The 13,410-nt window shown below is 41.7% G+C and overlaps 1 protein-coding gene across 4 annotated transcripts in view; it reads right to left on the reverse strand.

Annotated features, from left to right (window-relative positions):
- Positions 1-13,410, reverse strand: part of CACNA2D3 (calcium voltage-gated channel auxiliary subunit alpha2delta 3) — a 793,860-nt gene that overhangs the window by 67,595 nt on the left and 712,855 nt on the right. For all 4 annotated transcript variants that reach the window (XM_039867421.1, XM_039867422.1, XM_039867424.1 and 1 more), the window contains 2 exons: positions 8,263-8,325; positions 5,013-5,083 (listed from right to left, as the gene is read on the reverse strand). In XM_039867421.1, the coding sequence (XP_039723355.1) occupies positions 5,013-5,083; positions 8,263-8,325 (134 nt within the window). The remainder of the gene's footprint in view (positions 1-5,012; positions 5,084-8,262; positions 8,326-13,410) is intronic.

The raw sequence follows: 13,410 nt of genomic DNA on the forward strand, positions 1-13,410 counted from the left end.
TGGGATGAGGAGAGGAGGACATTCCCCAGGCTCCACGGGGAACATATAAATCGTCTTGAGGGGTGAGAGCTCAGGCATGCTGCACCAAGCACAAAACAAACAATCCAGAACGAAACAGAAAAGACACAGCCAAGAGAGATAGGAACTATCAGTAGCTCCCAAAGTAGAAACAAATTATTAGCAAACAGTCCCGTTTCTCTGTAAGCCAAAGGCCAGGTGTGCCCCTTTGGTCTTTCCTTCCTCAAGCTTAATTAGATAGACAAAGAACAAGGGAAGACCCCTTGGCAGAGAACACAAGAATGTTTGCTAGAAGCGTGCATTATTCCATTTAACCCTCACTTGCAGATATATGAATAATTCTTCAGTTCTATTTTGCTGCAGAGAAAAGTAAAATTTAGTGAGTTAAAGCTGCCAAATTTCAGGCAGTAACAAAGTGTGCAGCATCTAGACTGGTACCCAGATACTTTCGACTTAGTATTTCTTGACCCTGGTTAAGTACGAGAATCAAGTGGATGCTTTTAAAAAGCATCAATGCCTGGGCTTCGTCCTCAGAAGAACTGAATATGAATCTCTTGGAGTGCAGCCCCAGCATTCACCGAAAAGCTTTCCAAGAGATGCTAGCAGAGGCCAGGCCCATAGGCCCACCCGCAAGGCTGTGCTGTGGAGGAAACTGCTGTGCAGTGACCACCTTTCGGGGAGGGAGGGGGGCGTCATTAGTGACTAAAAGAAGTACATATTAAAAAAAAAATCTCAGTCTTTTGGAGCTCTTATGCAAGAACTAATCCTACGTCCTGTTTGCAATAGTTTTGTAATTTGTAAAGCATTTTCACATATCTTTGTTTTAGTTGATTCTCACGAAATCCCCTGAGGTACCAATTTTGGTGACTAAAAAACTGAGGCTCAAAGAGACCGAGGAATCTGTCCAAGACCGCATGGTGGCGATTCTCACGCTCAACTTGAATCTCCTTATTTCAAGTCCAGTGTATCACAGAGGCCCTATCGGGAAGCTTGAATACTCTCCCATGTCTGGCTATATATATTTTTTCACTTTTTCCTGGATATTTGACATTGACTTTGCATCACTGGGGGCAAGGAAGGTGGGGGAATAAATGAATTCTAATAAGAATATTTTGGAACTAGGTTTTCTCTCACTAGTTGTAAGAGGGGCGGCATCATTGCTGGTGGGCACCACAGAGCGTGGATGTTAAGAAATATGAATGTAAGGCTCTTGCCAGACACGAACAAGAGCGAAACAGAGAAAGAGCTAAAATGAAAAACCCTAAATGAGTCATGACTCAGGGAGTCCACTTACTTCCTATGATAAGAATGAAAAAATATTTGAAGCTCTCTGTTTGAAACACAAAAAGGCTGACCAGGCATATAGTATCGTATGAGAAAACACGTGAAGCCTGGGAACGTGGCTTGGTTCAACGATTTATCAACTTCAGCTGAAAGAAATCTGGGTGATCTTATCACTCAGCTGGCCTCCCATCCTGAAAGTTCTGTTTGTCCAGATAAGACACTGCTGAGACGACCTCTTCCTTGGCTGTCCTTCATTTCTCAAACAGAACTGAAGGAAGCTCCACGGACTATACCATGCGATCGTACACAGAACCAGGTCCAGCGCAGGAGCTAGAAAATTCTCTCTGGGCCCAGACTGCAGGATGTTTGAAACGAATTCTGTTACACAGAGACTTGGGGGCAAGTTGTTAACCTTTCTAAACCTCATTATTTCCATCTATAAAATGAGTATATTTACACCCAGGGTCGGCTTCATGGGCACACAGCCTGTGTATTTGCACAGAACCCTGCACTTAGAAGGGCCCCATGCTTGGTTCAATGCTCTGCTGTCGCCGTCTTGAAATTCTTGACGCTTTTTGAACAAAGGGCTCTGCATGTTCATTCTGCACTGCGCCCCACAGATTGTACAGCTGGTCTTGTTCATAACTGTTTTCACAGAGTTGTCAAAAAGGACTGCAAGGGGTAAGACCTGTCAGGTGACACCAAGGCCTGGTGCATGGAAGGTGCTCGGGGAAGGTAGCCATGATGATTATGATTTTCATACTGCTGTAGTGACTGGTATGTTTTCTGGCCCCTGGATGCTACATCAGGTGCAAGCTGGGTAGATAGGGTTAAGTCAGAGACTCAGCTAAAGCGACCAAGAGTGACCATTCTGTCTCTTAGATCGTTCGCCCATGCTGCTGCAGAGCGTTCTCAACGCTCCCTCAAGTTGGCCATTTGTTCACACAGATCAGTGGCTTTCTTTCCCTTCAATGTGGCACTGCAGATGTGGAAGTGGATGTTCTTTCCCTCTGATGTCACTGCTCAGTAGAATGGCTGTCAGGTCACCAGGCAAGTGGCCAAACAATCCACTGCTACGCAGGCAAGTGTCAGAGAGAGGCAGCAAGTACGGAGCAGAGAAGGGAGACAAAAAAGGAGGTTGATAAAGGGAGGCAGTATCCTTCTCTTTGAGCTCTGTCTTTCTAGGTGTAGGGTTTTTATACACGAAACTCATTTTTTAGGACTTGGTCTAAGCAGATCAAATCAAAAACTTTGTGTCACCCTGGCACTGATCAAGATACTGGGATCAGAGGTCATCTCGGTGAACCGTTCCCGAGCTTTACCTGGGTTCAGCCGTGTCGCCAGAGCAACTCAGCCTCCATGTATCTTGTGTTTGGGATTGAGGCTCAATTTAACATGGTGCATGACTCCTGTCCCAGAGCACTGTCAGTTACTTCTGGGTACATCCTTTCAGTGCTTCTGAAATACAGATCTCTTCACAAAAAGACTGTCAACCTATGCTGTGAGTAAGCACTGCATGCTGGAAAGGGCAAGGGCTTGAAGGTCTGATTTCGAAAAAGACTGCAGGACCCAAATACTGGAGACCCCATCATCAAGTGTCCTGGGAAGCCTGTTGTGAGAAGTGTGAATGCTGAAGAAGCACTACCTGGTGCCAAGCAGAAAGCAAAGCCAAGACTAAGCAAAGATCCACAACCACAAAAGTCACAGCAGCAGCTAGCAATTATTGAGCCCTTAATATATGCCAGGCACCGTGTAAGAACTTTATGCTTATTATTATCTCATTAACTCTGACAGCAACCCATGGAAGTAATTATTATTATCATCTTCATTTTCCCCATAAGAAAACCAAAGTTTGGAGAGGTAACCTGACTTATTCTCAGTCATGCAGCAAGGAAATGTCAGAGCCAGGATTTGAACCCAATCCATCTGACTCTAAAACCCAGACTCTCCTTGCTCTCTTGGCCTCAGGGAGGGGGGCCCTTCAAAGAGGCCCGGGAGATTTGTCAACTAACTCCCAGATGACAGCAGTTGCTGTTAAAATAGAGAAAAGCCCCCAGCCCTCCCTTTTTTCAAAATGTTAGCTACTCTCATAGTAAAAAGAAAGTTCTAGATTCACGCCAGCCATTTTTCACTCACGATAAGGAGACTAGGATTTTAAAATTCCACTACAACCTTTTTTTTTCTCCCACCAAACTGTTTAAAAGAAATATCCAAGAGGGAAAAAGAAAGAAAAAAAAAAAGATTTTGTTAAAGAAGTTGAAAAATATGCTTTCAAATGAGAAACATGTGTGTGATTATTCTTCATCTTTTGTCTCTCCCCCCACCCAAACTCCAAGTTGAAAACAAGCTAACATGATACAAATGTATACATCCACATAAAGATATGAAAAACTAGAGGTGCCCTGGATGGCAGACAATCCAGAAGCTGTCCCGGGAAGCTTTAGAAAGTCCAGGAAAACTCCACAGTAACCCAAGCCCAGTTCCAAGCAGTTTTCAAGCATATGTACAATGACTACTGGCAAAAAAGTTAAAAACTGTGGTTGAATTTGAAAAAGGGAATTGAGCAGGAGTGAACACTCCTGCTACAGGCAGGCCTGAGAACAAGTGTGTCAGAGATTGCAGAAGTGCTGAAGTTAAGCCAACTTTTTTTTATACCATTTCTTTATTCCCTCCTTCTGGCACAAACAAGCTATGGAATCTCAAAAATTGGGTCATCATTTTTGAATTCCCTGCTTTCAGCACAGTGCTCAGTTGGTCTTGTTGACTGGCTTAAAAGTCTGATTTCCTGAGCTAACACTTCCTGGCCATTCAGCTGCAGGAGAGCAATAAACTGGGAGACTGCCTTTCCCACTGGCAGCCAACATGCAATGGTTCTTGCAGGCAAGCCGAGGTCCATCCTTGTATTTCCTGCTATTACATATTTAACAGCATCAAATATGCCCATGAAAGAACCACTTCAAAGGCTGCCATTTCTGGGAAGCCAAGAGAAGGGAGACAGGTTGACTCCTGGAGGACATTCCTGGCATCCTGATTTCATAGGGTGATGGCTTTTCCCGTAGGCCTTGGTGCTCCCAAGAACATGCCTGGCCCTCCCCGGAGGGACACAGTGAGGAAGGTGTCCTATACGAGCTTCACTTAGGGTCAGTGAGAGCTCTCAGGACCCGGTTGAGTAGGACATGTCACCAGTGGAATTTGGCAACATCTTGGTTTTCTTCTAGCAGCAGATGTAAATTTACCTCCATTTGGGAGCAGGTGTTGAGACCTTTCACTTGATTTTCTAAAATTATATCAACGAGTCCCTAAATATCACTTTCCATCCCTGATTTCCAGATTTCAAGCAAGCGTCCCTGGTTTGTCAATGTGAGACAAAATACACTCCTCCCGCTGACCAGGTGAAAACGTGTTTCCTACTCTTCTGCAGTCACTCGTTTGAGACTGACATTAACTGTGTCCCAGTGCAGGCTCCAACTTCAATATTGGCCTCCAATAAACTCTATGCTGGGTGAGCAGGAAACTCATTGTGAGCTGTGGTTCTAAGACTCTTAACACTCATGCAAGAGGAATCAAATTTCAGTGAGATCTTCTGGAGCACAACACAAGTACAAACCAGCCATGGGGTCAAGTCTGGGCTTGCTTTATTTGACCTTGGTTTGTTTTATTTTATTTAGGCAAACTTTCTCGGAGGGCGCAGAGGACCATAAAATCCTTACCTTTTAAAGGAGCCCATTGTTAACAATTTGTTCATCACAGCTCCCTCGACCTCACCAAAAAAGTCTCCAGTCTGTGAGGAAGAAAAGAAGACTCATGAGGAAGTGGAGATGAATAACAAGCCCAAACACCAGAGAAGAAAGAAAAATGGACACAGTCTGTTCTGGAGCCGATAGGGGCAAAGGCAGGTTTTTAGGACTGCTGTTACACGAAAGTGGAAAAGTGCCTAATAGTCATGAGAAGTCATGGGATTACAGAGCAACCTAGTAAGCAGATGTGATTGTTCCACAATGCACGGCAGAGGCGGAGCAGTGGAGAGGGGGTTCACATCACATAACACATGCCAAGTGCTGGAATTAAAACAAATGCACACATGCGCCTGCGCGAGCACATGTGCACACGCACACACACACACACACCACACCATTACCCTTGGATGGAGTAAGCATTAATCTGCACTCAATCCTTTGTGATTAAAACACTACTTCATACAGATAAAAAACAGGCCGTGAAAAGGACTTCCTAAGCAGTAATAAAAAGAATTGTTTATAATTCCTGAATGACCTGTTTAGGGAAATATAGCAATCCTCTTCATCGGCCCTATAAATTTCCTACAGTTGAGAATATGTCCTTTCTCAAAATCCCTTTCTGAAGAACATTCTTATTTTGTACATTGAGAAGGAATAAGACAGTCCAGCCCCTTGAGGACACAGCACGGTCGATCAGATTTCAGTGGCCTACCCCTACTCCGGGCTGTCTTCAGGGCATTTGAGGTCGAGTAGTCCTTCCCCATCACCAGGCTGATGCTTTTGCAAATTTGCTTCATGGGGCTGGTCGAGGTTGCAGACTCTGAAGGGTGGATCGAAGGATTAACATCCTCGTGCATCCCTCCAGATTGCTGGAACCAGTAATACCAGGGTCTGATGGGGGCGGGGGCGTGCAGTACAGCAGAACTGAGCTTAGGGCAACAGCTGTCCTCTGCCAACACCCTGGAATGGGTTGGTGCAGACCAGTAGAGAACCCCTATGTCTACTGTGACTGCTCTGAGGATTTACAGCTTATGTATGGGTGGGTAGAGGGCAATACTCTAAGAGCCTGATTAATACATTCTGTAGGCTTTATAGTAACTAAATCCCGATTCCATGACAACTGAGTGATTTCAATCAGGTTCCTCGGACTCATCAGGCAGAAAGGCCTATACAGACTGCCAAAAAGACAAGAAAGAGAGGTGGAAGAAGGAAATATTTCACTGACTGAATATTGAGCGTTGCCTTTTTCACTCCAGGGACACCTGGAAACTAAATTCTGTAAGCATGAGCTGCCGCTAGAGGCGAGAAGGACATTACTATTTCATATGTGTCAGTGGAGCTGGTAATTAGATGGAGAATTATCCGAACTAGGGTACAGGAAACCAGATAACCTCGAACAGGCCCTGGCAGAGCAGGCTGGGCAACACTGCAGGCCTGTTTCACAGAGCCCATATGCAGTGGCCATGGCTTTGTCAGAGTCGCTACTTCAGTGGTTCATGTTGTTGGCTAGTCCAGGGCTCATCACTGAAAGACACCCAGCACGTCCTTCCTCCCCTAGGACCAAGTTCCTATCTCAGCCCTTCACGATTATAGCAGGAGGACAGAGTTCCCTCTCACAGGTGATTAATTTGGCTTATTGTCCATCAACGAATTCTTCTACTTGTTTTCTATTGCGGTAACATGGGTTAATGACATTACATGTTTCAGGTATACAAGATTATAATTTAATATTTACATTTACTATAGCGTGTTTGCCACCAAAAGTCTAGTTTCCCTCTGTCACCATCCCCTGAATATCTCAGTGTTTTTCCTCTCAGCCAAATGGGCATATTACCCTAGGCCTATGGACTTCCCTGCTCTCTCAGAGACTGGTCTTGTTTCATGGGCTTACTCCTCCTAAATAACGTCCATTAACTCCAATGTCCAGTGATGTTCAGCACCTAAGAGATGGGGTGTGGGCTGTCTGAGTCTCAACAGTATGTTTTCTCTCTCATCTAAGGTGCATTTAAAAATCCCACAACAATCTCATGGATAAGAGAGGGATTTAGTTACTACAAGTTAAAAGCACTGGGGCCAGTGCTTAACAATCATTAAGCTCCGACCCTGAGGAGCCACACTTAAGGACAATTAACTAATTTATTTATTAAGCATTAATGGGTCGATTGTACTGTTGACTACTAGAGAATTTCAAATGATGTAAATAAGACTTCATTATAAAATGTGAGCATCCTCAAATATCGGAGTCAGAAGAAGCCTTATGTAGTCAACGATCCTCCTTTTAGAGCTCGCCTGATGGCCCAGACAGGTTAAGTGATGCACACAAGATCTCAAAACTAGTTAAAGAAGAGAGCTTACACAAGAAACCCTCTGCCTTCACCTCTATATTACACAACACTACTAACCATGCCCGTTTTGCTCTTTTAATAGGTTAATTTAATTTCTTATTGCAAAATAGTTGTAATGCAAGGTTTTAAAAGGGAAACCTGTGTTTCCCTATTGCATTGCTATTGATTTTAACTCTTATTTTGATTTCTAAATACACTGCATACTTACTTCTATGCTCAGCCCCATAGCTTTTTTTTTTTTTTCCCATTTCTTTCCCTCTTGCCCCATGTGGCTCAATCAAATGAAGAACATTCTTTGTCTACCTCTGGATCCTTATCCCTCAATGTTGAGAGCCCAAATTAATCCTTAAACTTGATAACTGACATTTTAAAAAGTAAAAACCAGAAGAAAGCCATAAAAATAATAATTACATTGTGATATATATATATATATATATATATATATATATATCCCAATTTATATATACACACACATATATATATATGTGTGTGTGTGTGTGTGTATGTATATCTGTGTCTGTGTGTATATATAAATTATATATATATGAAGATAAAATATCAAAAGGAGGAAAACTCCTTAAAATTGCCCAAGCTCTTTAAGGCACCTCTACCCTTGAGGCAAAGAGTTCTATAAATTGAATATTTTATGAGTGAGAGAGCAGACCCTGGGCTCTGTATCCCCTCTCCCACCACTTTGGGGCCTGCTGAGAAGTAGGCTGAGACATTCTTAGAAGGATGGAAATAAGGTTTTATAATCTCCTGCTATTACCTCTTAAATATAGATCATTGTCTAGAAGTTTTAACACCATCATTTGTTTTCCTTGACCCAAGCATGTAATGAGTGCCTTACTTTGAGTTGGTAGAAATTTCTCACTCACCTGTGTGTAGTCTTCAGACACCAGAATAAATCCATTATTGTCTATGAGGTAACAGTTCACAGTCTAGAAAATAAAAATACCACAGTTTCAACTTTGTATCCTCAGACTGCTTTTACACAAAATGACGTACTTCCAACTTGAGAGAAACCTATTTTAGGGTGTTTTTGGAGAATGGAAATGCCTGCTGGCTGTAGGACTGAGTGCCGTGGTTAAGCCAACCCCACATCTACTTCACAAAACTAACAAATAAAACACCGAGCAAACCTGAACATCCTAGATTAGGATAAAAAGAATATACATTTAAAAAGTTATTAATTACGGTTTCTCTTCCTTATTTTCCCCCTTTATATGACCTGAATAATATTTCCCAAGCCTGTATTCATAATAGTTGAGGTACAGGCTGTTTTGAAAGCAAGACACCAGCACAATGTCATTACTCTAATGATGTATTAATGAAAACACCGTGTCAGCTCAGAAGACCATCAGGGGACCAGGTAGTATTTTTTAATTTGTTCATAGACTTAGGCAGGGAGGGAAGGGGCAGACTTCTGTTAAAGGGGCCCCTCAGGCCTCCTAAAGGTTTTCAAACTGTGTTTTTAATTGGGAGCTGGATATGGAGGCAGGGCTGTTAGCTTTTGGTAGCTCAGACTTATAAATTGTGGAAAGCAAGGTAAACCCAAACCTCTGCTTCCCCCACACTACTTTAATCTCAAGTGAATGATTTGCTACAGGCTAAGTTTTAATTACAGTGCTGTGGAGTTTAAACTTAAGGTTTAATTCCGTCCTTGATGTAACTCAGTTTCTATTTATTGCAGCTTTACATACCAACTGCAACATTTAATTTGTAACATATCTTTACCCTGAGCTAAATTCCCCCTAGCTCCAGGCCACCGCAGGGCTGGTGTTTTCTGGGGTATTTACCTATCCATGGAGTTGGTTTTAGTCAGGCACAAAAAGCACAGCACTGAGTTGGTCAGAAAGAGTCATCTTTTATTACTAGGCAGTGGTGGAGAAGCAGCAGAAAATGAAAAGCCCTGCTAGCACCTTTTATGAAAGAGTTGGCTGTTTTGGTGAGCGATGAGGTTTCTCTCGGTTATTCAGAGGGGCCAGATGAATGACTATGTGAAGACTGCTATTTGAAGAAACTCTTAGCTGCATGGATACTACTTTGGTCCTGGTGGGAATTTTGACAACGTTTCTCCATTTTCAGGAGACAGGATTATGGAAGCAATCTCATCGAGATGTGAGCTGTGCTGTCCAATATGGAAGCCATGAGCTATATGCATATTTGAATTTAATTTTAAGTGAATTAAAATTCAAAATCCAGTTCCTCAGTTGCACTAGTCGCATTCAAGTGTTTCATACCAGCTGTAGCTAATGATTATAATTTTGGACATTTCCATCACTGTAGAAAGTTCTTTTAGAGAGAGCAGTGTTTCTCTTTCTTTCTTTTTTTTCCTTCCTTCCTTCCTTCCTTCCTTCCTTCCTTCCATTATACTAGTACTCCAATGAGTTTTAATCCAGTTTACATTGGATCATATTAGACAAATCTATATCCTTGTTTATTTGAATGTCATGATCCCCATTTTGCAAAGCTAGACACTGAAGCAAAGATCTGGACACCATTCAATCAATAAATACATGTTAAATATAGGAGCAGCCTCCATATTCAGATATTGACTCTCTGAATCCTCCCAAGTGTGTAGAGAATCAAAAGTCATTACAAACCACCCCCCCAACCCTAATTATAAAATTAGTTCCTACTCAAACATTCCTAGCCAATTAGTATTGTTGTTATTAGACCTATATCTTTGGTCACTATCTCTCTGTTTATAGAATATTGTAAATATTGGACAATATAAGGCAGATACAAGGCAAACAGATTATAAAGTCGATGGAAAATCTTGAGAAAGAGGTGAGATTTCATGAAGTCCACGAAAGTGATGTTGGTGATCATTTCCAATCACATAAGAAGCCATTGGCACATTAGGATCTATCAGAGGTAACACGTGAAGAAAGAAAAAAAATCACCATAGATAATATGAAAGATGGTCCCAAAGAGAGTGACTACAAAAGCAAGAGACTAAAAGAGGCTGCTGGGAAAATTGACCAAACCCTACCATATTTGACTCGCCTGTGATGACTCTGAGAAAATCAAATGTAAAGCAAAAGATCCTATATTGTGATATTTTACAGTTGTATCAGAAATATTACATGGTTGACCCTTGAACAACATGGGTTTGAACTGCGCCGGTTCATTTACGTGTGGATTTTTTTTCAATAAATTCTGTAAATGTATTTTTTCTTCCTTATGATTGTCTTATATTTTCTTTTCTCTAGCTTACTTTATTGTAAGAATCCAGTATACAATGCATATAAAATGCAAAACATGTGTTAATCAACTGTTTATGTCATTGGTAAGGCTTCCAGTCAATAGCAGGCTTCTAGTAGTTAAGTTTTGGGGAGTTGAAAGTTTACAAAATTTCAACTCTGTGGGGGGTTGGTGCCCCCAACCCCTACAGTTATGAACTGTACTCTCTACTCCAGAACTTCACTAAATTTATTTCTTTGTTTGGAAAATTGAGTACAACTGCAATTATAACCTAAATTTGTTAAATAAAATAAATGTATCTTCACAATTTCCACTTTGTTTAGAAACTAAACTTCAGTCAAATGTTTCATTATTTGCTGAAAATGGTTTTTGGAAATGAGGACCTCTGTGCTCCTTATACAGGCCAGCAGTGGGTGAGATCGAGTTCGGACTGGCCATTAGGGGGCTCACTTCTGACGCACCCGGCCTGGCTCCCACTCCGAGCTGAAGCGGAGGGAACAGAGGTGAGTCCTGGAGCAGGAGAGAAGGCTGTTTCGGCTCCGAACTTGGCACACCAAGTTGTTGGAGTAGAATGATGGCAAGCTTGGGGCACACCAGTTGAAAACTGTCATGCAAAGAAGTTTTTCTTAAAGCATGTGATCCTTTCTAATAATAATAAGACGACTTAATAGACTTAAGAAAGGAATAACAATCAGATGAAGAAAGAAGAATGGCAGTTACAGGTTAACATCAACTCACGCAAATCTTACTTGTCACACTGCCAAGTAGGAGTTATTTTCTTGGACAGAGGAGAAAACTGAGGTCCAGAGATGTTACCGTCCCCAAGGTCAGACAGTGAAGAAAGTGGGACCTGAATCCAGTGCTATGTGACTCCAAAGCCCACTGCTTCCACCAGCCGACCCCTTCTGCCTTACCAAAGACAATAGGACACAGGTACGATCCCGGGTCCCACCGGCTGGTGGAAGGTTTTCCTTTTTAAAAAAGCAAGATCTCATCTGCCACATGTCACCAAAGGAAACAGGACAAACAGCAAAAAAAAACTAGCCAGACCAGTCAAGAAATTAAGTATCTGAAGTGTTATTTTCATGGCTGAAAACAAGTAAAAACAACAAAAATGACTGGTGTTTGGGATCACTTGGTAAAGTGGTATTGATCTCAATTGTATGTCCCTGGACTCCCCAGGCACACAATTTTTAAGTTAATATCTGAAACCAAGAGGCTTAGTCAGACACAGTTGAAGGGGATTTTCTGTACATCCCCATTACTTGCTAAGAAACAATCTATGGAAGGGGAAAAAAAAACACATTATACACTAGAGTATAAAAGTACATTTTATGATCCACTTATTTTGGTTAGATTGGTCTGCATCCTACCCGTTGATGATGAGAAGAGAAACAGAGGACTGACCAAGGCTCCTAAAAGATTCTATGCCTAATATTCCACTTGTCACAAAGGTGCCTTATATTTTGTTCCAGTATAGCAGGCATGTTCTTCTGGGTAAGGGCTGGGAAATAGCATTTGCTTCATCTATACTGAGTACCAACTGGCTTTTCTTGGACCATGCTTCCATTTAATAATTTTTTAATTCATTTTTTCTTCCTTAAATTAGGATTCCATGACAGGAATTTGGTGGCAGAGAAGATGCCATACTGTACTTTAATAATGTGTGTAAACTTACTCATGTTTTGAATAGCAGGGTTACACAGATTATTAAAAGATTTGGCTACACCATTAAGCAAGAAGCAGGTACTTCTAACAGTGTGATTCACCAATTGCTGAGAAATCTCAGGTCAAAAGCAAGGATGCTATGCCATTGATCTATACCTGGGTCGCTGACTCTGAAAGGTGGCATTAAGTTTTCATAGGCAATGCTGTTATGTCAGGTAAATTTAGTCACCATGATGACTTCTTGAGTAGACCTCACTGCCAACAACCACTTTGATTAAATTATAAATTATCATTAGGAAGTGCAGTGGAGTGGAGTAAGCCCACTGGAATTAGGTGAGTAGGATAGTGGGTTATAGTACAATCAGGACAAAATTAGCAAGATTTTAGTCTGACCAATTGTTATATCTATGTCTTCACAACAAATAGTATTCAATTGCCTTCTCCATACTTCTCCTTCAATAAAAAGAAATAGAGGAAATATTTTTTAGCTTTCCCTCACTATTCTACTTTCCCCCAAATTAAGCCAAACATCTTAGAAGGTGTCTGCTCATAACCCTGTCCAAAGGGTAGACTGACAGGCTGGAGGGCTTAGAGAAATTAGGAACTCTAAGTTTTGACAGATATTGTAAGCACCTACTCTACAGCCACCTTTGACAAAACATCTAGGGCTGAGGTTGTTTGAAAAGCACAGACATAAAGACAGAGAATGAAAGAGTCAGAGAGAAGTGTTTTTGTTTTTGTTTTTTGAAGTCATCTTTCTTCAACTATATGATGACTCAATATTGCTGAGAGTCACAAAGGCAGAACAGGCAGAACCTGAGGTTAAAGCCCAAAACCAGGCTATGGATATCTGGCAGTCACAGATGGTAAGGAAGGGTGCTTGTAGGTAAGAAGTGGAGCACCAAGCTTGCATTAACTGTAAAGTGGTATGAGCCCCAAGGAGGCTAAGATACTAGCTTGAGAATCAGAGACTCTGACATTTGCTATCAGTGTGACCTTGAGCAAAGTCTGTTAACACTCTGAGTGTCAGTTTTCTTATCTGAAAGAGGGAGACGGCAATGATTATTTCATAGGGTTGTTGAGATTAAGTGGGAGGGTGAGTGCAAAGTGCTGAGTGGGTGTAAAGTGCATAGTGGATAGTTAAGTCC

The sequence above is a fragment of the Pteropus medius genome, unplaced genomic scaffold (genome assembly GCF_902729225.1).
Source record: "Pteropus medius unplaced genomic scaffold, Ma_sr-lr_union100, whole genome shotgun sequence".
NCBI classification, from domain to species: Eukaryota; Metazoa; Chordata; class Mammalia; order Chiroptera; family Pteropodidae; genus Pteropus; species Pteropus medius.